The following is a 25,644-nucleotide window of genomic DNA, read 5'->3' on the forward strand; positions in this document are numbered from 1 at the left end:
GATATGGGGAGGAAATGGGCATTGGGGGTGGGATATGGGGGGGTTGGGGATTTGATGGAGGATACTGGGGGGCTATGGGGGGGATTTGAGGGGATATGGGGGGGCATGGGGGGGATATGGGGGGATTTGAGCGGGATATGGGGGGGATTTGAGGTGGATATGGGGGGGATTTGAGGGGGATATGGGTTTTTTTGGGGGGGAGATATGGGGAGGCATGGGGGGGATTTGGGGGAAGTATGGGGGGTTTGTGGGGGGATGTGGGGATTTGGGAGGGGATATGGGGGGGTATGGGGGCTGGGGGGGATATGCGGGTTTGGGGGTGGATGTGGGGGGAATATGGGGGTTGTGGGCGATTCCGGGGGGGAGATATGGGGCGGTTACGGGGGGGAAATGGGCATTGGGGGGGCATATGGGTATTTTGGGTGGGTTATGGGGGGGAAATGGGGGGGGTATGAGGGGTTTGGGGGCAGAGAGGGCGCCCTGGGGGGGGGGGGCAGAGAGGGCGCCCTGGGGGGGGGCAGATGGGGGGGGATTTCGGAGGATTTGGGGGATTTGGGATTTGGAGGGGATATGGTGGGGAATTTGGGGGTTGAGTGGGGATGTGGGGGGGATTTGGGGGGGAAATGGGGATTTGGGGGCAGATATGGGGCCGTATGGGGATTTGGGGGGGGGGGTAACGGGGGCTTTGGGGGGGATATGGGGATTTTGGGGGGAGAAATGGGGATGGATATGGGCATTGGGGGTAGATATGGGGATTTTGAGGAGGATGTGTTTTTTGGGGGGGGATACGGGGGGGAAATGGGGATTTCGGAGGAGTATGGGAATTTTTTCAGGGGTATGTGGATTTGGGGGGGGGATAAGTGGGTGATATGGGGGTCTGGGGAAGGATCTGTCTATGGGGGAGAGCAGATCTGAAGACCCGGGGGGGACCTGGGGGTGGGACAGGTTGATAAATGTGGGGACACCGGTGTGTGTGTGTGTGGGGGGGGGGGGGGGACGTGAACAAAGGGAGGTGACATGGGGTGAGTCGGGGGGGTGGGGGGGGGGAAGCGGGGCCCAACGCACCTCCTCGCAGTACACCTCCATGCAGGCCACGGTGACGCGGCGGCTGTCCCCGACGGCCTCCAGCACGTCCTCGAGGGCGCGCTGCACCAAGCCGGGCTCCCCCTCGCTGCCCAGCATGGTGTGCGTCTTCCCTGGGGGGGGGTGGGCACCAGCACCGTGTCACCCCCCCAGGAGGGTCACCGCGGCACCAGGGACACTTGGCGGGGGGGTGACAACGCTCACCGGAGCCGCTGGGCCCGTAGGCGAGGACGGTGACATCGCGGCCGGCCAGGAGGTGGGACAGCAGCGGGCGGACGGAGCCCTCATAGACGGCGGCGGTGGAGCTGGCGGCACCGTAGATGGCATCGAAGCTGAGGAAGGAGGCGTTAGGAAGGGGGTGGGGGGCACCCATGGGTGCCGCCCGCCTTCCCCCGGGGCTCACCGGTAGCGGGAGGGGGCGTTGGGGGGCTCCTCGCGCAGCTCCAGGGTGTGGGAGTCGAGGGGGAGCAGGCAGGGCTCCTCGCCGGGGGGGCCGGGGCGCAGGCGGAGGCAGACCTGCACCCGGCGGGGGGGCGCTGGGGGGGCACCAGCACCCGTTGAAGTGGTCCCGGCTGGACGACGAGTCCTCACAGCCCCCTGTCACCTCAGGAAGTGTCCCCCCACAGCCCCCCTGTCCCCTCACAGCCCCTCATCCACCTACAAAACGTCCCCCCACACACCATTCCCCTCAGGATTTGTCCCCTCACAGCCCCTTGACACCCCCAAAATGTCCCCTTACAGCCCCCGTCCCCTCACAGCCCCTCGTCCCCTCATGAGGTGTCCCCTCAGCACTTTTGTCTCCTCATGAAGTGTCTCCTGACGGCTGCTGTCCCCTCACAGCCCCTCGTCCCCTCATGAAGTGTCCCCTCAGCCCTTTTCTCCCCTCACAGTCCCTCCTCCCCTCACAAAACGTCCCCCCACAGCCCCTCTCCCCTGACAGCCCCTTGTCCCCTCACAAAACGTCCCCTTACAGCCCATCCTCTCAGGAAGTGTCCCCTCACAGCCCCTGCCCCCCGAAAACCACTCGTCCCCCCACAAAATGTCCCCTCAGCCCCTGTCCCCTCACAAAACGTCGCCTGACAGCCTGTCCCCTCATGAAGCGTCGCCTCACAGCCCCCTGTCCCCTCACAAAATGCCCCCCTAACAGCCCCCGGTCCCCTCACAGCCCCTCTCCCCTCACCGAACGACCCCTCAGCCCTTTTCCCCCTCACAACCCCTCATCCCCTCACCGCCAGAACCCCCTAAAGCCTCGCATCCCCTCCCCAGAACCTCCCTGAACCCCTCCGGCCGCCCAGATCCCCCCAATTCCCCTCAGATCCCCCCAAATTCCCCCCCCCCGGCGCCCTCAGCCTCCCCGTACCGGCCGCAGCCGCCGCCGCCATCGCTCCCGCCCGACCGTTTGAAGCCGCGCGGCGGCAGCCAATGGGAGGCGAGGAGGTGCGCATGCGCAGTGCGGGCAGCCCGGCGGGGCAGGGCGAAATGGCGGCGGTTGCTTGGCAACGCGGGAAGGGGAGGGGACAAAATGGCGGCGGTTGCCTGGCAACGGAGGGCAAAGAGGCGGGAACAGCGGTGGCGGCGGCGGTTGCCTGGCAACGGGGGCGGGGCGAAGCCAAACGCGCCCAGTTCGTACTGGGAAAGGGCCCAGTTTGCACTGGGACTGCGCCCAGTTTGTATTGGGATTGGGCTGAGGGTCCCAGTTTGTACTGGGAGTGGGCCCAGTTTCTACTGGGACAGTTCCCAGTTTGTATTGGGATTGGGCTGAGGGTCCCAGTTTGTACTGGGAGTGGGCCCAGTTTCTACTGGGACAGTTCCCAGTTTGTGCTAGGATGGGGCTGGGGATCCCAGTTTGTACTGGGATGGGGCTGGGGGTCCCAGTTCATACTGGGAATGGGCCCAGTTTGTACTGGGATGGGGCTGGGGGTCCCAGTTCGTACTGGGAAGGATCCCAGTTCATTCTGGGAAAGGGCTGGGGGTGCAAGTTTGTATTGGGAAGTGTCCCAGTTTGTAATGGGATGGGGCTGGGGGTCCCAGTTCGTACTGGGAATGGCCCCAGTTCATACTGGGAAGGGGCCCAGTTCCCGACCTCCCGGCGGGCAGTGACCTCAAGGGTGTGACATCAGCAGTGGGGTGGTGACGTCATCATCAGGGCGGTGACATCATCGGGGCAGTGACATCATCGGGGCGGTGACATCACGATCCCCCCCCCCCCCCCCATGTCCCCAAGGAGGAGCCGGGCTGTCCCCAAAGTCCTTTAATGCAGCGGCCGGGACAGCGCGGGGGCACCCTGCGGGCACCCATGGGTGGGGGTGACTCCCCTGAGACCCCCAGAGGGACCTCAGGGTGCCCCTAAGGACCCCAGGACCCCCTTGGGACCCCCCAAAGGACCTCAAGGTGCTCCTTGAAGTCCCCAGATTCCTTTGGGTCCCTCACAAGGACCCCAAGGACCCCTTGAAGACCCCAGAACTCCCTTGGGACCCCCATAAGGACCTCAGGGTGCCCCCTGAAGACCTCAGGATCCCCCATAAGGACCTCAGGGTGCCCTCTGAAGACCCCAGGACACCCTTAGGACCCCCGTAAGGACCTCAGGGTGTCCCTGAAAGACCCCAGGACTCCCCATATGAGGATTGCCATATGAGGCACCCCATCAGGGTGCCTCATAAGGACCCCAGGAACTCCTTGGGACCCCATAAGGACCTTAGGGTGCCCCCTAAAGACCTCAGGACTCCCCACATTGACCTCAGGGTGCCCTATAAGGACCGCTGGAGACCCCAGGACCCCCTTGGGACCACCACAAGGACCTCAAGGTGCTCCCTGAAGACCTCAGGACCCCCTATATGGACCTTAGGGTGCCCCCTGAAGACCCCAAGACCCCCTTAAGGACCTTAGGGTGCCACCTAAGGACCCCAGGATCCCCTTGGGACCCCATTTTGGACCTCAGGGTGCTCCCTGAAGACCCCAGGACCCTCTTGGGACCCCCCAGATGGACCTTAGGGTGCTCCATAAGGACCTCAGGACCCCCTTGGGACCCCCTTAAGGACCTCGGGGTGCGCTCTGAAGACCCCGGAACCCCCTTGAGACCCCCATAAGGACCTCAGGGTGCCCCTGAGGACCCCAGAACCCCCTTGAGACCCCATTATGGACCTCAAGGTGCCCCCTGAAGACCTCGGGATCCCCCATAAGGACCTCAGGGTGTCCCATGAGGACCCCGGGACTCCCCATTAGGACCTAAGGGTGCCACCTAAAGACCCCAAGACCCCCGTAAGGACCTCAGGGTGCCCCACAAGGACCCTAGAGCCCCCTTGGGACCTCCATACGGACCTCAGTGTGCCCCCAGAAGTCCCCCCGCCCCCACAACCGCCCCAGGCCGCCCCCTAAACCCCCCCCTAAACCCCCCTCGAAGGACCTCAGGGTGCCCCCCCACCCCACCCCACGGGACGCCCACCCCGCAGTGGCGGCGGGGCTCAGGGTGGGTGCCGGGGCGGGGGCCAGAAGAGGCGCCAGGCCCCCCGGCAGATGAGGCCGAACCAGTAGAGCTGGGGGGCCAGGAGGGCGGCGGCGGCGGCGTTGTAGGCAGGGGGCAGCGCCCCCGGCACCCGCAGCAGGGGCACCCCGAGGTGGCGCCCCTAGGCCCAGTACAGGTAGGGGAAGAGGAGCACGCGGCAGCCCAGGAAGGTCACCAGCATGGCCACCCCGTTGAGCTTGTGCAGCGCCGTGTGCTGCCGATTGTACTGCGGGGGGGTGGGGGGAAGGGGTGAGGGACACGTGGGATGGAGGCCCACCACCGTCCCATGTTCTCCCGGGGACCCACGTGGCGAGGGACACGAGGGGTTGGGGGCCCACCACCACCCCACGTTCTGCTGGGGACATGAAGGGTTGGGGACACAAGGGGTTGGGGACCCAAATATTGAGGGACGCGTGGGGTTGGGGGCCCACCAGCACCCCAAGTCATGCTGGGGACCCAGGGACTGGTGACACAAGGGGTTGGGGGCCTGAATGTTGAGGGACACGTGGGGTGGGGGCCCACCACCGTCCCAAGTCATCCCAGGGACTCAAGGGTTGGGGACCCGAACGTTGAGGGACACGTGGGATGGAGGCCCGCCACCACCCCATGTTCGGCCAGGGGTTGGGGACCCGAGGGTTGGGGACATGAAGGGTTGGGGACCCAAATGTTGAGGGACACGAGGGGTTGGGAGCCCACCACCACCCCACGTTCTTCTGGGGACACAAAAGGTTGGAGACCCAACAGGTTGGAGACCCAAGGGGTTGGAGACATGAGGGCTTGGGGGCCCACCACCATCCCCTGTTATGCTGGAGACCCAGGGGTTGGGGACCCAAGGAGTTGGGGACACGAGGGGTTGGGGGCCTGAATGTTGAGGGACATGAGGGGTGGGGGCCCAGATGTTGAGGGACACGAGGGTTTGGGGACCCACCACCACCCTATGTTCTTCTGGGGACCCAGGGGTTGGGGACCCAAGGAGTTGGGGACCCAAATGTTGAGGGACACGTGGGGTTGGGGGCCCACCTCCATCCCATGTTCTCCTGGGGACCCACGTGGTGAGGAACATGAGGATTTGGGGACCCACCACCATCCCGTGTTCTCCCAGAGACCCAGGGGTTGGGGACCCAAATGTTGAGGGACACAAGAGTTTGGGGACCCACCACCACCCCATGTTCTTCTGGGGACCCAAGGGGTTGGGGACACAAAGGGTTGGGGACCCAAATGTTGAGGGACACGAGGGTTTGGGGGCCTACCACCACCCCATGTTCTCCCAGGGACCCAGATGTTGAGGGACACGTGGGGGTGGAGACCCACCACCACCCCATGTTCTTCTGGGGACTCAAGGGGTTGGGGACCCCGGGGCTGGAGCCCCCCCGGCCACCCCATTGTCCCCCCGGGGCCGCGTTTTGGGGCTCACCAGGATGAGGACCTTGCCCAGGCAGACGAAGGGGGTGCTGAGCTCCGCCATCAGCAGGCAACCCAGGAAGAAGTCGCCCTTCCCCTGGCGCCACAGCTGGGGGGGGGACACGGGGACATTTGGGGACATGCGGGGACATTTGGGGACACTTGGGGACATGTAGGGACACGGGGACATGGGGACATGGGGACATGGGGACATGGAGAAGCCAACAAGCACCATGACTCTGTGGTGGACCTCCATGAGTAGCTCCGTACCAAGGAGGTGTTCCACCACAAGTGTCCCCAAGTGTCCTCAAATGTCCCCAAATGTCCCCAAGTGTCCCCATGACCATGGAGAAGCCCACAACAGCGTGGTGGACCTCCATGAGCACGTCTGTCCTCATGGCCACGGAGAAGCCAACAAGGACCACAGCGTGGTGACCTCCATGAGTAGCTCCATCCCCAGGTGACCTTCTTCTACCCCGTGTCCCCAAATGTCCCCAAGTGTCCCCATGACCACGGAGAAGCCCACAACAGCGTGGTGGACCTCCATGAGCACGTCTGTCCCCGTGGCCACGGAGAAGCCAGCAAGGACCACAGCGTGGTGACCTCCACGAGTAGCTCCATACCCAAGTGACATTCTTCCACCCCATGTCCCCAAGTGTCCCCAAGTGTCCCCATGACCACGAAGAAGCCCACGAAGGTGTGGTGGACCTCCATGACCACGTCCACACCCAGCCGCCATCCCTCCACCTCCACATCCCCACGCCGTTCCCGTGTCCCCACGCCGTTCCCGTGTCCCCACACTGTTCCCGTGTCCCCAAGGTGTCCCCCCGGTCCCTGTCCCCCACTCACGGTGGCCACGGGGAAGCAGACGAGCACCATGGCGGCGTGGTGGACCTCCATGAGCACGTCTGTCCCCGTGGCCACGGAGAAGCCAACAAGGACCACAGCGTGGTGACCTCCATGAGTAGCTCCATCCCCAGGTGACCTTTTTCTACCCCGTGTCCCCAAGTGTCCCCAAGTGTCCCCAAGAGTCCCCATGACCACGGAGAAGCCCACGACAGCATGGTGGACCTCCATGAGCACGTCTGTCCTCATGGCCATGGAGAAGCCAACAAGGACCACAGCGTGGTGACCTCCACGAGTAGCTCCATACCCAGGTGACGTCCTTCCACCCCATGTCCCCAAGTGTCCCCAAGTGTCCCCAAGTGTCCCCAAGTGTCCCCGTGACCACGAAGAAGCCCACGAAGGTGTGGTGGACCTCCACGACCACGTCCACACCCAGCCACCATCCCTCCACCTCCATATCCCCACGCCGTTCCCGTGTCCCCACGCCGTTCCCGTGTCCCCACACCATTCCCGTGTCCTCAAGGTGTCCCCCCCCGGACCCTGCCCCCACTCACGGTGGCCACGGGGAAGCAGACGAGCACCATGGCGGCGTGGTGGAGCACCATCAGGAGGTCCTTGCGCAGGTAGGCGCCAGCGGCTGCCCGCAGGGATGGCGGTGGCCCGGCTTCGTGTCCCTTGACGCGCCCGCGGTGCCAGTGGCACAGGAACATGGCGTAGACATCGTATACAAAGTAGGGGACGGCGAACTGGGGGTACGCCCCCGCCAGCCAGTGCCTGTGGGGGGGCACGGCGAGGACACCGGTGTCCTCGGAGGACACAGGGGGAGGGTCTCGGGGGGACACGTGGGGGGAGGGGCTTGGGGGCGGCACGATTTGGGGGCACGGACAGCCAGGGATTTGGGGAGACCCCAATTTGGGGGACCTAGACACCCAGAGATTTGGGGACACCCCGATTTGGGTGACCCAAGTGTCCCAGCTGGCTTTGGGACACCCCAGTTTGGGCACCCAGACACCCAGGGACTTGGGGACACCCCAATTTGGGGCACCCAGACACCCAGGGATTTGGGGACACCCCGATTTGGGTGACCCAAGTGTCCCAGCTGGCTTTGGGACACCCCAATTTGGGCACCCAGACACCGAGGAAATTGGGGACACCCTGATATGGGGCACCCAAACACCCAGAGATTTGGGGACACCCCGATTTGGGTGACCCAAGTGTCCCAGGTGGCTTTGGGACACCCCAATTTGGGGCACCCAGACACCCAGGTGTGGGAAAGGAATTCACAGGTAGCTTTGCGCTGCTTCACACATCCCTGAATTAGAGATAATGAGGAAACAAGCGGTAGAAACAAAAACTTGAGCAAGGTGGAGATAAAGTAAATTGGCTACAGTGCTAAAGATGAGCTTTGGGCAGTGGCCAATTGCTGGCTGACTCGAGGCGCGTGCCTGAGGTCTCTAACCAATTGTATGACAGATTCGGGCGCGTGGACAGCACGTGGGGCTACGGGGAAAGTATATGTAGTAGTGAAAAAGGGCAATAAACGTCTCCAGTTCAAGAGCCATCAGGAGTCTGGGTCTTGCATCCCTTCAAATGGTGACTCCGACGTGATCAGGGAGGAGCAGCGCTGCACGAGCGTCCGAAGGGAACCCAGCCGAATGAGTCAAGCTCGCAGCTGGACTGCAGCTTCAACCCCGGGACATCACCTGAAGGACAGGTGAGGGGCTGGGCATTGATCATGGGAGCTAGCCTTTCGGCAGAGGAAGAGGCTATAGTGAAACTACTAATGCAACTCCTAATAGACAGGGGAGTAAAAAATGATCCGTTTAAAATAAAGCTATTATTGAAATTTTTGCAAAAACAAGGGCTCCCCTCAATGGCTTCCACAGTATTTGATGTAAAAACTTGGGACCAAGCGGAGGAAAAAATATGGGAAGCAGCATCCAGTGGGGCTACTGATGCTGCTGAGGTAACGGCTACGTGGCGGCTGGTGACTGAGACTTTAGGATCGTGGCAGGCAGAAAAGGAAGTACAGAACGCCGCTGCCCAGGCAATAACAGCAGCCGAACCGAGATCAGAGCCTGCAAGGTCACCAGAGCGGTGCGATTTGATAGACCTGGGGGATGACAAGGAAGAGAGCCACGGACCGCCGCCGCAGAGCCCCTCCCCGCTGACCCCCTTGGCTCCCACCTTGCCTACCCCCGATAATGCCTCCCTGCAGGCCTGAGCTTTTGACCCGTGGGAACGATGGGAGCTAGTGCGCCGGGAAGCGCTAAAGGACAGGGACCCGGTAGGAATGCCTTTCCTGGTGCAGGTGCGACCTAATGGTCCAAATGAATATCATGCCTTCCAATGGGACCTAATTAAAGAATTAAGAAAGGCTGTGACTACATATGGATTACATGCACCATTTACTCAGTCATTGTTAGAAAATGTTATGACTGGTCAATTTTTGGTGCCGTACGATTGCCGTCAGATAGCTGCGCTGATTTTAACGCCAACACAAAAACTACTCTGGGAGCAAAAATGGAAAGAAGGGTGTGAATTAGCCGCCCTAGGTAACATAGAACGGCAGCCTGGCGACCCCCTCCGGGGAGCCGGGATCCCACAGTTGATGGGGACCGAGCCCTTACTTGATCCGAGATTGCAGGCTAGGCTCAACGATGCCGTCCTGTGGCAGTCCGCGTCTCTGGCCCTCCAGGCTATGCTGAAGTTGCCTGAAGTTGGAAAAGTCCAGCCATCATTTACCAGCATTAGGCAACAAGTTACTGAGCCTTATATGCAATTCATTGATAGATTGCGAGACGCTTTGGGCAAACAAATTGACAACCACGAGGCCAAAGAGGCCCTTATGCTAAAACTGGCAGTGGACAATGCAAACACAGACTGTAACAAAATACTCCAAGCCCTGCCTGCTAATACTACATTAGTACAAATGATAGAGGCATGCAGTCGAGTTGGATCCATAGAACATCACAGTGCCGCTTTGGCCGGAGCTTTTGGTGCTGTGCTTCAAATCGGAGGTAAACGGTGTTCCCGCTGCCAAGCCACGGGACATTTTGCTGCTGAATGTCCACAGCGAGGAGCGGGAGGGGGGACGTGGTAACCCTGCTCCTCCCGCTGCTTGCCCACGGTGCGGCAAGGGATGGCACTGGGCTAGCCAGTGCCATTCGAAGCATAATGCAGAGGGAAAACCTTTACGACGGCGGCGGGGAAACGGGAAGCGGAGCGCGAAAAGGCAATAGGTGTAATTGTTAATGGTTTCCGAGATATGGTTTCCAAAGGATAGAGTCGAAATGCAACGCTAACGCAGGGTCCAGCGCCACCTGCACCCCTGCTGTCACCTCCGAGCACCCGCACACCCGCCCCGCCGCCGGCTGCTGTGTTTCTCAGGTTTTAGCGCACGCCCGCGCGCACCGGGCGCTGCCGTGTTCCGCCCGCTGCTGCGCCCGGGCCCTCCGCCCCGCGGGACCCCGCTCACCACCGCCCTCCGCCACCGCCGCTGCTGCCCCCCGCCATCCCCCCCACCCCCGGGCCGGCTCCCCCTCAGCCCGCCGGCCCCTCTGCTGGCGCTGCGGGCCGCCGGCGGCAGCTCGGCCGAGGGTGTGGGTGGATCCCCTGAAAAGGCAGCCACAGATCTCAGCAGTGAACGCAAACTCAGTAAATCCCAGCAGCTGAAAAAAGTTTTCAAAGAATGTGGTGCTGTAGGGGTTTCATTCCATGTTGGAATTTCACTAGCATCTCTAGGAATCTTCTACCTGGCTGCGTCAAGTGGCGTGGATATGACTGCGGTTCTCTTCAAACTTGGTTTCAGTGAATCATCGCTGCAATCTAAAAGGGCTGCTGGTACAGGCACATTCCTGTTGGCATATGCTATTCACAAATTGTTTGCTCCAGTACGAATAATTTTTGTGCCAGCGATACAGATGGCGACGTTTAACAACAGGAAAACGTCACATTGTTCCTCATCCAGCTAAATTAGACGGCTAAGCACCTGAACGTGCTTTCTCACAAACCACCGTGTCCCCTGCTCACCACCTTTGGGTTTTTCCAACTAAGACAAGAGTTGCTGTTGTAACATCACAATTTGCGTGAATAACAATCTGTGTAGCTCAAAATATTACACTGTTTCTCTCTCTTGGGGTAGAATATTTGCATTGTGCCAAATGCTAGTAGATATTTTCATATATTTTCTATGCTCTGTGATACCTTAATATATGCGGATTTTCAGACTTGTGTCCTCTTGTGTTAGAGATAAAAACCATAAATGATGGAGAAATTACATTGTGAATGTGTCTTAGGCTGTTAAAATTGTTTTTCAGTTTTTTTTTTAAATGTATGTATTTAAGTAAATTTGTTAGCATATTTTTGACAATTTATATTCATTAATGTTTTGAAGTAATTGTTTCAGGGAAAGTATCTGTGCTGCACTCTCAATAAAAATGTGCTAAATAAATAAAAAAAAAAAGAGAGAAAAAAAGAAAAAAAAAGAGAAGGAAAAAAAAAAGAAAAACCTAGTACCTTTGGATATTGTATCGGACTCGCAATATGCTGTAAGTGTCGCTCAGCGCATTGAGAGGGCCAATTTGAGACATATCCCAAAGGAAAGCTTGTTTCTAAAATTTAAAGAACTGTTATTTTTGGTAGAGCAGCAAGTGCACCCATATTGTATTATTCATATGTGGAGCCACACCATGTTACCCGGTATTTTTGCAGAGGGTAACGCACATGCTGACCAGCTAACTAATATGACCCTGACTGCCCTGGTGCCTAAGGTGCTGGAGCAAGCACGGTTATCCCATGCCTTTTTCCATCAATCCGCCAAAGTCTTGGTGAAACAATTCACTATATCGGTCACTGATGCCAAATTGATTGCCCAAACATGTCCTGACTGTCAACAACATGTTTCGACCCGATCTTTAACGGTAAACCATAGAAGTCTACGGTCCTTACAGTTATGCCAGACTGACGTGACGCATATTCCAGAATTTGGTCGCTTGAAAAATGTTCACGTATTGGTAGATACTTTCTCTCATGCTATTTGAGCAACAGTTGTGGTGGGTGAAACTAGTTGCCATGTCCAGGCTCACTTCTGTGTTGCTTTCGCAGCGCTAGGCATCCCAAAGGAAATAAAAACCGACAGTGGCCCCGCCTATACTAGTCACTCCCTTCAAACCTTTTTTCAAACTTGGGTTATCTGACACACCACAGGCATTCCTCATTCCCCCACGGGTCAAGCCACTGTTAAGCGCACACATCGCACCTTGAAAACACTGCTAAATAAACAAAAAGGGGGAGACACCCAGGAAACACCACAGAACAGGTTGGGAAAGGCACTTTACATAATAAATCACCTATCATTACCCTTTCCTCACAAAGAGGTACCGCCCACAATAAAACATTACAAAAGTATGAATTCTGCGCTGTCATGGGTGCCACAGTCAGAGTAGGCCTTAGTAATAGTAAAAAATTTAAATACAGGTCTTTGGGAGGGTCTTTGGGAGGGACCCCAGCCCTAATAACTTGGGGTCGAGGGTATGCCTGTGTCTCCACAGGTCATGGACCAAGATGGGTACCAGCAAGGGAGGTAACGCCATGGTTGGCCTCCTCCTCACAATCGCCGCTGTCATCGATTATTGCCAGCCCTGGGTCTCCATCCAACCACGCTGCAACATCTGGGTCACCCTCGCCAACATGACAGGACAAGAAGCGATGTGCCTGTCCCGGGCTAGTGCTAACGAGCCATTCATGACATGTCTGGTGGGGAACCCGGCAGATAACAAAGACTGGACTGTCTACTTGCCGCAAGCGCCCCTAGAGCCACAGGAATTAGATATCCTGGGATGTGAAACAGCAACAGCATGTGTAAGGTTTAATTTCTCAGGCAAAAAAACAAATCATGAAACAAATGGTCAACGCCACACTTGCTCCTTATTGCAATGCATCTCTTTGCTGTAATTATACAAAACTATAATAGCATCATTCCTTGCGTCAGGAGCCGCTCTGCTCGGCTGTGGGATTGACTGTGGAACGCCCCTAGGTGCACCCCCAGCATTTTTCCTCGGAGGGGTCTCCACTCTCAGCCGCTCACCACGGGAGTAGACAAGGGCCTCCTGAAGCCACGGACAAATTATTTTAAGTGATATTTTCTTGTGGTATGAATGAGAAGTGCAAGAGGCCTCTTTGCGTGATTGTGTGATTGTGCTGTGCGAGTGAGATGCAGCATCACTGCGAAACAACATCCCTAGCGCTTAGTGGCTTGTTGACTGATGTAGATTCTAGTAGGCACGCTACTTTACAATTGTAATCCTGCATGTGATTTTCACCCTGTTGCTTATTGTACCTTGCTTATTGCAATGTCTGTGGTGATTGATAGAAAAATCTATAGAAAGCATTTGGTTGGTTGAAAATAAAAAAGGGGGAATTGTGGGAAAGGAATTCGCAGGTGGCTTCGTGCTGTTTCACACATCCCTGAATTAGAGATAATGAGGAAACAAGCGGTAGAAACAAAAACTTGAGCAAGGTGGAGATAAAGTAAATTGGCTACAGTGCTAAAGATGAGCTTTGGGCAGTGGCCAATTGCTGGCTGGCTCGAGGCACGTGTCTGAGGGTCTCTAACCAATTGTATGACAGATTCGGGCGCGTGGACAGCACGTGGGGCTACGGGGAAAGTATATGTAGTAGTGAAAAAGGGCAATAAACGTCTCCAGTTCAAGAGCCATCAGCAGTCCCTGTCTTTCATCCCTTCATTAAGTCACTGCTACAGCAGCACCAGCATAACCTGAACCCTCTTACCTCTACAAAATCCTTAATTTCTGCTGGGCAAGACCCTATTCCCTCCCCCAAATCTCATGTCTCTCCTGACCAGGGTTTCTCCTGACCTCCCCATATCAGTCATCTCATTGGGATCAGCTTTCTGATGGCTATCATGATCTCAGCGTATCCATCACACCTCTTGTTGGCTACTCTATTTCTGAGAAAAGCGGCACTTAAGACACGATGGAAAATGACAAAAAAGTCCATCAGAGCACCCTCCACAACGTGCCCAGCAGCTCTGCACCTCCAGAAAAGTGTGGTTCCTGCATACAAGTTTTCTTTCCAGAACGGCTCCTATGGATCGAGGGTAACTTTTCCCAGGCACTCACTTTCTCAAGCCACACCACTCTTGCCCGCAGGCCCCACGTGTCTCTCCAACCCTCCCCTCTTCCCCTGCAGTAGTGGCACCTCACCGCAGCAGGTCGGTGCGTCTCCAGGCTCAGGGGTGTTTCCTGAGGGCCTGCCCCGTGTGCGGAGTGGCGGGGAGGAAGAGAGCAAGGTCAGCTCCTGGGGCATGGCTGAGCACAGCCCAGCCATCCCGCACCGCAGGCAGGCCCCTTCTCCCAGGCTGAGGCACACATGCAAGGTGGACACTTCTCCATCAGCCCAGCTTCACGCAGGGACCTTCAGCCCTGCCCCAGATCCGGGACTCATCACTTCCTCCTTGTCCACCCACAGACATACATTGCTTTCCATTTGGGGACTCTTGCAGGACTTTAAGGATCTGCTAAAGCCCTGGATTTCCTTGTTTCTCACAGCCTTCTCACAAGTCTTTCTCCTGGCCCTCCCCGCTGCCCAGCACTGCCTCTCAGGTGGCACTCAGTGACCCTTCCCTTCAGAAGGGCCTTTGGGCTTCCTCAATTGTCCTGGTGCTTATTAGCACCTTCCTGGCTCCTTCCAGAGCTCAGAGCGAGCTTTCTTGTCCAGCATGGGGCCCTGCACTGGCTCTGGCTGGGACGGAGTTACTCTCTGCAGAGCAGCCCCTGTCGTGCTGTGTTTTTGATGTGACCAGAGCAGTGTTGGTCACCCACGGCTGTGCTCGCTGTTCCTGAGCAGTGCGTGAACAGCACCAAGGCCTTCTCTGCTTCTCACTCTGCCCTACCAGCGAGTTGGTTGTGGGTGGGCAAAAGGCTGGGAGGGGAACCCGCTGTGACAGCTGACCCAGCCTGACCCAATGGATGATCCATGGCACATAACATAGTGCTCAGCAATACATGTTGGGATCATCTTTCCAAGACAAGGTGGCAGTTTCTCAGAGACTGCCTGCACAACGGTCTGCTAGTGGGAACTGATGAGTTACAAGATGCTCATTATGTTTGGCGTTTGATTTTCATTTCTTTCTTTTTTCTTTTTCTTTCCTATTCTTATGTGTCTTTCTCTCAATCTGTGAGTTTTACTTATTTATGGTGTTCCCTCCCCTCTGCCCTCTAGAGGAGGAGGAAGGAGGCAGCTCGTGCATGCTGCTGCCTGGGGTGAGCAAGGAGGAGGCTGGCCATGGTGCAAGGAAATGGAGGTCGGTGAAGCTGCAGGAGCCCCGTTCTCTTGCCTGGGAGATCCCCAGCACAGAGTGCCTGTGCCCCGCAGGGCCAGCCCTGCTCCCCAGGCCAGCACAAGAGGCCTGGCCCAGGCACAGAGCAGCCTGCCCCGAGCAGGTGCCTACACAAAGAGCTTACTCTTCTTCCTTTACCCATCTGTGCAGGCCCAGAAATGCTGCCCTGCTCTTTCCCAGGGCCATCCCTGCTCCCAGAGAGCCTTGCCCAGGGCAGTGTGTCCGTGCTGGCCTGGCCGGCCATTGCTGCTTCCCTGCCATGCTCCCCGCCAGGCCCTGAGCTGGCGGAGCTGCTGTGCAGAGCCAGGGGCTGTTGTGCCCTGAGACCCTGTGGGGACCCTCCCCTGCCCGTGCTGCTCAGGGTGCTGGACAAGAGCTGCACCAGACCTGGCCCACGAGGCTTCAAAGAAGGTCTCCTCAATTACAATGCAGTTTTATGGGCCTTCGCTTGCTGGCTCTTCACCACCTCCCCTGGCATTGCAGAGCCCTCCTTAGCCCACAGAGTTCTCTGATTGGCCTTTTCCTTTGCCAAAATCTTCTTTGGATGGTCACTAATTTTATGAGGTTTTAATCACTACCCAATGAGCACATTGTCCCAGGGTTCCCCTGATCTCTCCTGGCACCTCCAGATTCCTCTCCAGGCTGCCATCATCAATCCACCCCACTGCAGGGTGCCTAGTCCCATGAAGAGGAGTCCGAGACCAGTTGTTGTCTGATTAGACAGGTGAGGCCATAAAGGGAGCTCTTGGTCCAGTCCTTTGCTACTCACACACCGCCCTGGGACTTTCAGCCTGTGTCCTACACTCCATGAAGAACCCCAGAAAACAGAAGAGCACGGAGCAAACCCTTGGCTCTGTTCCTAACAGCAGCATTGGAAGAGGCATCCCGGCTTCTGGGTTTGCCCTGCAGAGCCCCATTTGTTACTGCCGTGGTATCAGGGAGGGCAGCTGTGACACAGGGCTGCACATTGCCTGCTGCTGCCTGCTGGGACAGGGATGCCACTGCAGAGACAACAGGACTGTCACCAAGGTACACAAGATCTGAGGGCTAACCCACGTACAAGAGCACAAGAGAACAATGAGGAAGCCAAAAGAGAGCAGCAGTGAAAAGGCCACATCCTGCTGCTGGCCATGGCCATGACTCCAGGGAAGCAGCAGCCCCGACCCAAAGGCAGCAGAGAGGCAGAGCCCAGCGGGCAGTGAGGGGCAGCCCCGAGGGCCACCGGGGCTGCTCCTCCATGTGGCAGCTGGGCTCTAGGCCCCGAGCCCCTCCTGCGTGCTGGGGCTGCTCCCCCAGCTCCAGAGGAGAAGGGATGAGATGGCAGCTGAGACCAATGAATTTCTGATGACTTCATTATTGGGTTTATCTACACAGGAAGCAGTGTTTTATCGGAAAATAATTAACCTGTAGGAGGCTAAGAATAATATTTTATAAATCAGAAAAAAAAAAAAGAAAAAAAAAGAGAAAATAATAGTACAGATAGATAATAATAAAAGAGTATGTAAAAATTTTTCTGAGAAAAGCTGGAATTTCTGAATATAGGCATATTATTATAGGCGAATATGCTGAAAGTTTGTGTATTCAGGCAGTGTCCTCACCGCATCCCTTAGTTCCTGGTTCCTCATGCTGTAGATGACTGGGTTCACTGCTGGGGGCACTACTGAGTACAGAACTGCCACCACCAGGTCCATGGATGGGGAAGAGATGGAGGGGGGCTTCAGGTAGGCAAACATGCCAGTGCTGACCATCAGGGAGACCACAGCCAGGTGAGGGAGGCACGTGGAAAAGGCTTTGTGCCGGCCCTGCTCAGAGGGCATCCTCAGCACTAACCTGAAGATCTGAATATAGGAAATAACAATAAAAACAGAACAACCAAATAACACAGAAACACTGAACACAACTACTCCAGCTTCCCTGAGATATACATCTGAGCAGGAGAGCTTGAGAATCTGGGGGATTTCACAGAAGAACTGGTCCACAGCATTGCCTTGGCAGAGGGGCAGGGAAAATGTATTGGCCGTGTGCAGGACAGCATTGAGAAAGCCACTGCCCCAGGCAGCTGCTGCCATCTGGGCACAAGCTCTGCTGCCCAGGAGGCTCCCGTAGTGCAGGGGCTTGCAGATGGCAACATAGCGGTCGTAGGACATGACGGTGAGAAGAAAATACTCTGCTGATATCAAGAAGAGAAAAACAAAGACCTGTGCAGCACACCCCGCATAGGAAATGGCCCTGGTATCATGAAGGGCATTGGCCATGGCTTTGGGGAGAGTGGTGGAGATGCAGCCCAGGTCGAGGAGGGCGAGGTTGAGGAGGAAGAAGTACATGGGGGTGTGGAGGCGGTGGTCGCAGGCTACGGCGGTGAGGATGAGGCCGTTGCCCAGGAGGGCAGCCAGGTAGATGGCCAGAAAGAGCGCGAAGTGCAGGAGCTGCAGCTCCCGCGTGTCTGCGAATGCCAGCAGGAGGAACTCGCTCACAGAACTGCTGTTGGGCATTTTCTGACATTGGACACTGTTGTCTGTTGAAGAGGAGAAGGCAGAAAAAATTTAGAAGAGACTTCTCTGAGGAAAGCCTATAGCAAGTCTTAGAGCACTCTCATCCCAAGCCTCTCTCTTTGCAAGAGAACATTTCTGCAGCTCTATCACTTGATTCCCCGCTGATGCTGTCTGAGAGTGGCACTGGGAGCAGGGATTGCTGTGGGCTCCAGAGGAGTCCCTCCTGCTGTGAAGCAGGCGGGAAGCAGGAACATGAGGGAAACTCAAGTTCAGTCCACTTATCAGATCCATGAACTTTGCAATGTTGTTGCAAAGAACACATCCAACCACAGTGTAGAGAAAGGCAGATTTTCTTTTGCTTAGGACAATGATCACACTCGTGTGTTTCCAAAGAAGTGGAGACAGCTTACAGCAGAGAAGCCCCAGTGCCAGTGCAGCTGGACAGAATCCTCACCTTGTTTCCAGGTGTCTGAGCAGGATCTCAGCTCTTCCCTCCTAACCAGGGGTGCAGAGGCCTCACTCCAGCTGCTCACAGACAGCCATCCAGCAGCACAAACATGGCCTTTGCAAGGAGGTGTCTTCTTCTTGGGGCACCTGGATAACACAAGGATGCTGCTAGAGAGCTGCATCCTGTTGGAGAGCAGCCTCCAACCCAGGAAGACACCTCACAAAGAGAGCTGGATATCTGCAAGAAAGGATGTCCCAGCTTCCCATCTACACCCCTGCAGTGTCTGGAGGAGTCTTGGACACTCTGCCCTTGGCTGACCAGGGGCACCTGGCTTAGAGCACTCCAAGGGGCTTCCGCCAGACTTCCTCACCTCGCTGTGAAATCCAGCAGGACTCTCAAAGCCTACTGCATTGCCCCCTGCCCTCCCAGAAACAAGACCCAGGAGGAGACCCTTCCAGGACGTGCAGCTGCATGGCCGTGCAGCCAGACACTTACCTTGTCAAGGGCTGTGCAGATTTCTCCTGCAGTCAGCTCTCAGCATCCTCCCACTCCCAACTGCCTCCAAGACCTCTCTCCTTCTCTCCTCTCCCCGTGCCACCTGCGGTCAGAGCCCCCAGCCCTGCTGCGCTGTGCAGAGGAGCTGCTCCTGGGCAGAGCTGGCTCTCTGCACCAGGGCCCTCTTGCCAGGAGCTCTCTCTGTCCCAGGAGCCCGGCCCAGCTCAGCACCAGAGGCCCAGCCCAAGGCATTGTAATCACCCCTCTGGGGGCTTTGGTGATGAGCCCACGAACCTCAGGCACTGAGAGACAATTGAAGAAATCTCTCAAGAAGTCCAGGTCAGATCCAAGTATCCTGCAGTGTCCGCCTGAGGGCCAGCACTGACACAGCCCCCTTGGAGCTCGTTAGAGCAGAACATTGGAGGCAGTAAGGACAAGGAGACAAAGGCAATGTGAAAGTGACACTGATGTGTAGACAACCTGGATGTGTTTCACCAAAGAAAAGGACTACACCTTGTCCCCTGGCTCCTGGGAAGGGAGATCCTTTCCCTTCACACCTTGCTCAGGGCTCTTCCTGGGGCAGTAGGAGATGGGGATGTGCATGGCCAAGTGCAGGAGAATGGTATGACCCCTGCCTGGTTCATGGGTGGGGTTGAGGAGGCAATGAGGCCCTGGTACTTTAATGACAAGCTGTCTCCTCATAGGCCTCAGTGGCAGAGACAACAGCCATAGCCATGGACACAAAGACCTGGGTCCTGTTGGGACTTTCAGCCTTGCCACAGCCCTCTATCCTGTCCATACCTGGCTGTTTGAAGGACTCGCAGACCTGCACATCTTTCCCTGCTGCCTGTAGACCCTTCTGTGGGTGCTGTCTTACCGGATCTCAGCTGAGTCTGATAACTCAGATTTTCTTGGTGGCCATGCTCCTCGTAAGGCAGCTCTGTAGGAAGCTGGCCTGGCTCCTGGTGAGCAGGCACCACTGCTCATATGGCATCCCTCGTGGTGCCCAGGCCCTCCTCCTCCTGGGCACTGCTCACTCAGCAAGGTCCCAGTCTGCTCTGATGTGTGGGGTTCCTCTTCCCCTGGTGCAGGACTGGGTTCTTCTTCTTGTAAAGGTCAAGATGTTCCTTTAGGCAAAATCCTGCAGTTTCTCAAGGTTCCCCCACAATGACACTCCATTCTGTCAGCTGTTCATGTCTGCAGGCAGAAAGTTCAACCTTTGTGTGATCTGTGACAAGATATCAGAATCAGGAGTTGCAGTAAAGTTTGGATAATACAGGAGTAACCAGTTGAATGGAATTGCAGCACAGAATCATAGAAGCGTAGGGGATGGGAGGCTGCCAGGTTCCACGTTTTCTGTGCTTCCTTCTCACGCATGCTGTCAGTTTGTCTGGAGCTGTGTCCTGAACTTTATGGGGCTGTGCAGGTCAAAGTTAGAACGGCCAAAGCCCAGCTGGAGGTCAATCTGTCTTAACTGTCAAAGACAATAAAAACTGTTTATATAAATATTTTAATAAAGGAGGATTAAGGAGAATCATCATATTTTATTGGATGTGGGGCGAAACCTGGTGAAAAGAGATGCGGTAAAGGCTGAGGCACTTAATGCTTTCTTTGCCTCAGTCTCTAGCAGCAAGACCAGTTGATCCCCTGGGCATTTCTTCCTCCTCACGGCCAGTGCCACCCTTCCAAGATACACTTTGTGGCAGTTTTTTCTCTCCTGCTCTTTCCTAATACCAAAGAAAGCTCCATAAGGGTGGAAACCACTCCTGAAGTAGGCATCCCAACCCATCAGGCTCCTTGCGGCCTCTCAGCCAACCAGACACGAGTCACCTCACCAGCATCTTCCAAGCCATGGGCCTGCTGCTGGCCTTGCAGCTTCTTGTGTAGACACACCCAAGCCTTGTGCCTCCTGCTGTCCAGTCATGGACTCAAGCAGAAGGGACAGCACAACCCATATGCGGGCCTTCTTTCTGCCTGGGTCCTCCTGGGTATGGAGGCAGAGGGGATCCCACAGTCAGCATGCCAACCAGATGCCTTCTGCTGGCCTAGCAGGGCCACTGGCAGATGTCAGCCCAAAAGTGCAGATCCCAGGGAGAAGGCAAGGGTGACCTGTCAGCTACTTCAGACAGAAGTGACCTCACAGTCCCTTTCCGTGACATGTTCCTGCTGCTGCCCCATCATCTGCAGAGACAGAAGTGACCTCACAGTCACTGCCACAGCCACATTCCTCCTGCTGGGGCAGGAGATCCTGAGGCAGAGCTGAGCTCATCAGAGCATTCCCACCCATCTCGTCCTTGTGTTTGACGAGCTGATCAGATCCACGGCCCCTCACATTCATCTTTGAATGCCATGTGACTGCACAGCAACCTCACGGCTCCTGCCCTGCGCCAAGGGGGTAAGCGCCTAAAGTTAAGGGTCAGGAGAGGGGTTGAAGGTGAGGAGGTTAATGCACAGGAATGGGGGCTTTAGGTGTTAGTTGTTCATGTATGGCATTAGTGACTAGAGCTCACTTTTCTGGGTTAGAGATGAAGCAAAATCTAGTGGAAGTGTTTGGTGTTCTGCTTGTGGTGTCAGGTCTGTGGTTAGGGTATGATCAAGCTCGGTGGTTTAGGGTTTTGTTTAGGTCTGCAAGAAGACTAGGGTTAACTAGAGCATTTTAATGCTAGTGTTAAGGGCAGGGATCAGGGCGAGCAAGAGTGTAAGGGTAATGGAAAAAGGCTATGGACTAAGTTTGGCTTCAAGGGATATTGTGGACAAACATTAGAGAAGTGGATTCCTGTCAGGGTGTGGAGTAGCATTTAGGTTTAGGGATTAATGGATATGTCCAGACCTTGTCTTGGATGAGATGAACACCAGTATTTGAGGCAACTTCTAGACAAGGTCAGCTCCCATCTGATCTCTCCTCATGCCTCCTCTCTCCTCTCCAGCTCTTCCTGGCCACCTCCCCATGCTCCCCATGTGGCCCTGAGCTGGTGGTGCTATGAGCAGACCAAGCATGCTGTGGTGCCCAAGAGGTGACGGCACACTGGCTGTGCTGCACACGGTGGGAAGTAGACCTATCTGTATTGGGATCACTGCTGCTAAACTCTCACTCTGGATTCAACATCTGTGGCAGATGCTCAGGAAGACTAGGGAATATTTCCAAGGACTCTAGGGGTTTCCAGGTATTTTATAGATCCAGGCAGCTGGACTTCCCTGAGGATGAGGCGAACCCCTCTCCAGCCTTCCTTCTTTGAGCATGCTGGTCCCTCACTGAATCCCACAGGCACTGAGTTCTTGTTTGCCTGGGGACATCAAAATTTGGCACTGTTCCTATGGGTGACTCCACCTTGGGCAAGCTCTCACTTTGTAGGGCTCCAGGCACTGCCCACCCCTGGGACATGCTCCCTAGGGAGAACCCCTGAACTTCCCAGGCAGCTCCACATTACTCTCCTAGAGGATGTTCTCTGCCCTGCCCCATGTGGGACAGACACGGGGATGTACCTCAGTGACCATTCACCACTTTCACTGTCATCAGACACCAACAGGTTACTCCTAAATCCTACCCTTGATATCTCCCAACTCATATGATGGTGATGAGCTTTTTGTCTCCCAAACGCATGGAGTTACAGGCCTTCTGAGGTGCAGCAGCTTGTATTGGGCTTACGTGTCACTGTTTTGGTAGCAGGGGGGATCTAGGGCTGGACCCTGTGAGCAGAGTCCAGAAGCTGCCCCATGTTAAAGAAGAGCCAGTTACAGATGGCTCCAGAAGTGACCCATTGCTGGCCAGAGACGAGCCAATGGGCGATGCTGGGTTGGCCTCTGTGAGAACAGATTTAAGGAAGGGGAAAAAAAATCTGCTCTGAAGCTGCAGCTGGGAGAGAGGAGTGAGAAAATGTAGTGAGAAGCAGTCCTTGGTACAGACACCAAGGTCAGTGCAGAAGGAGGGCAGGAGGTGCTCCATGCACCAGAGCAGAAGTTCCCCTGCAGCCCGTGGAGAGGCCCCTGGTGGAGCAGGCTGTCCCCCTGCAGCCCACGGGTCCCACACGGAGCAGATCTCCACGCTGCAGCCCATGGAGAAGCCCCCGGTGGAACAGGTGGATGTGGCCTGGAGGAGGCTGTGGCCCATGGAGGACCCCTGCCGGAGCAGACTCCAGGCTGGACTGTATCCCATGGAGAGGAGCCCACGCAGGAGCTGGGGGCCTGGGGGGATCAGTTCGGGAAGGATGGCATCCATGGGAGGGACCCCAGACTGGAGCAGGGGCAGAGGGTGACCATGAAGGAGCGGCAGACACAAAGTGTTAGAGACTGACTGCAGCCCCCATTCCCCGTTCCGCTGCACCACTGGGGGGAGGAGGTAGAAGACGGTGGATTGGGGTGAAGGTGTTTTTATGGCCTTTAGTTTCTCACTGCTCTCGTCTGTTAGTAATGCTCAATAACTTACCTGAATCTCTCTACTAAGTCTGTTAAGACCATGACTGAAATATATCAGTCATCTGCCTCTCCCTTAAATCAACCCTGGAGTCCTTTTCCACTCTTTTTTCTCCAGCTTTTCCTTTAGAGGGGGGTGAAAGAGCAGTGTGGAGGACTTCAGCTGCCCATCGATGTGAAACCACCACACTGCTCAGCCATGTTATTGGCAACATCTTTGAAAGAAGAGACAGGATTTCAGGTAGTGCACTGGGGAGATTCCATTTTATTAAGCAGATGCTAAGAGAGAGTACTGGCATCCAGGTAGACAAAAAATGTCCAGAGAAAAAAAAATAGCAATTTCATACCTCGGGAGAAGTGGGGTGAATAAAATACTTCTTTCTACAAAAGTAATACATGGAAATGACACTGAAGATAAATATAACATCATGGTAATGAAAGTAAGTACCAGGATAGCAAGGGAAGCCAAAGGAAGTCACTTGTGGAGAAAGAGGACAAATGTATCAATCTGAGGAAAAATCCATGTAATCACTTTCCTGATAGCACGCTTGAGCTCCTTGTTTCTCATGCTGTAGATGAAAGGGTTGAATATCGGGGGCACCACTGAGTACAGAACTGCCACCACCAGATCCAGGGACGGGGAGGAGATGGAGGGGGGCTGCAGGTAGGCAAACATGCCAGTGCTGAGAAACAGAAAGACCACAAACAGGTGAGGGAGGCACGTGGAAAAGGCTTTGTGCTGGCCCTGCTCAGAGGGCATCCTCAGCACGGCCCTAAAGATCTGCAAATAGGAGAGCACAATGGAAGCAAAACACCCCAAAAACAGAACACTACTGAATGTGAGAAGCCCAGCTTCCCTGAGGTAGGAGTTAGTGCAGGAGAGCTTGAGGATCTGGGGGATTTCACAGAAGAACTGCTCCACAGCATTGCCTTGGCAGAGGGGCAGGGAAAATGTATTGGCAGTGTGCAGCAGAGCATAGAGAAAGCAACTGCCCCAGGCAGCTGCTGCCATCTGGGCACAAGCTCTGCTGCCCAGGAGGCTCCCGTAGTGCAGGGGCTTGCAGATGGCAACGTAGCGGTCATAGGCCATGATGGTGAGAAGAGAATACTCTGCTGAAAACAAGAAGACAATCAGAAAGACCTGTGCAGCACATCCTGCATAGGAGATGGCCCTGGTGTCCCAGAGGGAATTGGCCATGGCTTTGGGGAGAGTGGTGGAGATGCAGCCCAGGTCGAGGAGGGCGAGGTTGAGGAGGAAGAAGTACATGGGGGTGTGGAGGCGGTGGTCGCAGGCTACGGCTGTGAGGATGAGGCCGTTGCCCAGGAGGGCAGCCAGGTAGATGGCCAGGAAGAGCACGAAGTGCAGGAGCTGCAGCTCCCGCGTGTCTGCGAATGGCAGGAGGAGGAACTCAGTGATGGAGCTGCTGTTGGACATCTGATCCTCCTGGGAATTGGGATCTGCTGCTCTGAATAGGGAGGCCTGTCCAAGGAGGAAAGAGAATTAAAATGTTAGGGTAGACCTCTGTGAGGAAAACCTAGCCTATTTTATTATTATTATTTTTCTTTCTTTCTTTCTTTCTTTCTTTCTTTCTTTCTTTCTTTCTTTTTTTTTTTTTTGAAACCATAAAAAACTGCCTCTTCACTTCTGGGAGGACTGGTCCTCTGCTTGATGTCAAAGTGGTGCTGCCTGAGGGTGGTACTGCGAGCAAGAGACTGCAGGAGACAGTGCTGACCTATAGCAAGAAGTAAATGGAACATGGGGAGGTCTCAGATGAGCTGTGTTTGATGTAACAAGGAGTTTTGGAGTACACTTTCTCAAAATTCACCCAACTGCAGAGCAGGGCTTTGTGCACAATGCTTTGGTTTGTTGATTTATACTTGTCCCCCTACACCCGAGGAGTGCATTTAAGGCACAAATCCTTGGCACATTTACTGCCCACCAAGTGAAACCTTGGCCTCCTGGGAGGCAAAGGGACTGTCCCTCAGGGCAGAGTGAGGACAGCTGGTGTGTCCATCCATCCTGGTCTCAGCTGCCCTGTGCGGGCACCTCTGGAGGATGGTCACACTCAGGTGTTTCCCTGAAAAGAACCTGGATGCAGCTGAGAGCACCTGAATCCAGGTTCAAAGTGCAGATCTCCAGACCCCTCACCCTTCTGATTGTACCTGAAGAGGATCTCAGCTCTCTGCTCTTCTCCACGGACACAGAGGGATCATAGCAGCTGCCCACATACAGCCATCCACCAGCATTTCTATGGCCTTAGGACTGACGTGTCTTCTCCATGGGGATGCTAGATAACACAGGGCTGCTAGGGAAGAGCTGTGCCCTTGTGCAAGGCAGCCTGCAGCCCAGCAAAAGCCCCAGTGACATTAGGGCTGGAAGTCTATGGTGTGAGAAAAAGGAGAGTGGAGAGTGGCTCCAGGGGAGGCATCTGCAGTACAGGGATGTCAGGGAAGTGCTCAAATCTCCCCTGCCATGGAGTTTCTGGGAGCGCCTCCCTCTCACTCCCTGCTTGTGGCTCTGCTGCCTGCAGCTGTCCCTGCCTGCAGCTGGGTCTCTGTCCCCACGCCTCCTGCCTGCAGGTCACAGCCCCCATCCCACCCGCTG

General features: G+C 55.8%; 3 protein-coding genes across 11 annotated transcripts in view; all 3 read right to left on the reverse strand.

Moving 5' to 3' along the window:
- The window catches only part of LOC125181850 (uncharacterized), a 104,672-nt gene extending 101,412 nt beyond the window's left edge, over positions 1–3,260 (reverse strand). For 8 of the 9 annotated variants that reach the window (XM_066984405.1, XM_066984404.1, XM_066984402.1 and 5 more), the window contains exons 1-4: positions 2,444–3,260; positions 1,487–1,619; positions 1,288–1,415; positions 1,066–1,196 (exon numbers count right to left, since the gene is read on the reverse strand). In XM_066984405.1, coding sequence (XP_066840506.1) covers positions 1,066–1,196; positions 1,288–1,415; positions 1,487–1,619; positions 2,444–2,528 — 477 coding nt within the window. In that variant the 5' untranslated portion in view covers positions 2,529–3,260. The remainder of the gene's footprint in view (positions 1–1,065; positions 1,197–1,287; positions 1,416–1,486; positions 1,620–2,443) is intronic. The other variant, XM_066984406.1, reaches the window with a different exon arrangement.
- Positions 3,261–4,544: 1,284 nt separating this feature from the next.
- On the reverse strand, positions 4,545–12,426 carry TLCD3B (TLC domain containing 3B). The gene is given in 4 exon segments (XM_066984259.1): positions 4,545–4,811; positions 6,000–6,095; positions 7,387–7,638; positions 12,406–12,426. Coding segments are annotated over 4 exon segments (636 nt in total).
- Positions 12,427–15,805: 3,379 nt separating this feature from the next.
- On the reverse strand, positions 15,806–24,643 carry LOC136787274 (olfactory receptor 14A16-like). The gene is made up of 2 exons (XM_066984427.1): positions 24,181–24,643; positions 15,806–17,392 (listed from the first exon to the last, which is right to left on the reverse strand). Exons 1-2 carry the CDS (start codon positions 24,472–24,474, stop codon positions 16,745–16,747), a joined length of 942 nt encoding a protein of 313 aa, XP_066840528.1. The 5' UTR covers positions 24,475–24,643; the 3' UTR covers positions 15,806–16,744.
- Positions 24,644–25,644: the final 1,001 nt, after the last annotated feature.

This window comes from Anser cygnoides, chromosome 28 (genome assembly GCF_040182565.1).
Source record: "Anser cygnoides isolate HZ-2024a breed goose chromosome 28, Taihu_goose_T2T_genome, whole genome shotgun sequence".
Lineage (NCBI taxonomy): Eukaryota > Metazoa > Chordata > Aves > Anseriformes > Anatidae > Anser > Anser cygnoides.

What these genes read in the sequence shown, in the direction of transcription:
- LOC136787274 (XM_066984427.1), bottom strand. Translation starts at nt 24,474, where the DNA reads ATGTCCAACAGCAGCTCCATCACTGAGTTCCTCCTCCTGCCATTCGCA. An exon ending in ATGCAGGATGTGCTGCACAG is followed by an intron (nt 17,393 to 24,180) that starts GTCTTTCTGATT and finishes TGTGCTGCACAG; the next exon opens with GTCTTTGTTTTTCTCTTCTT.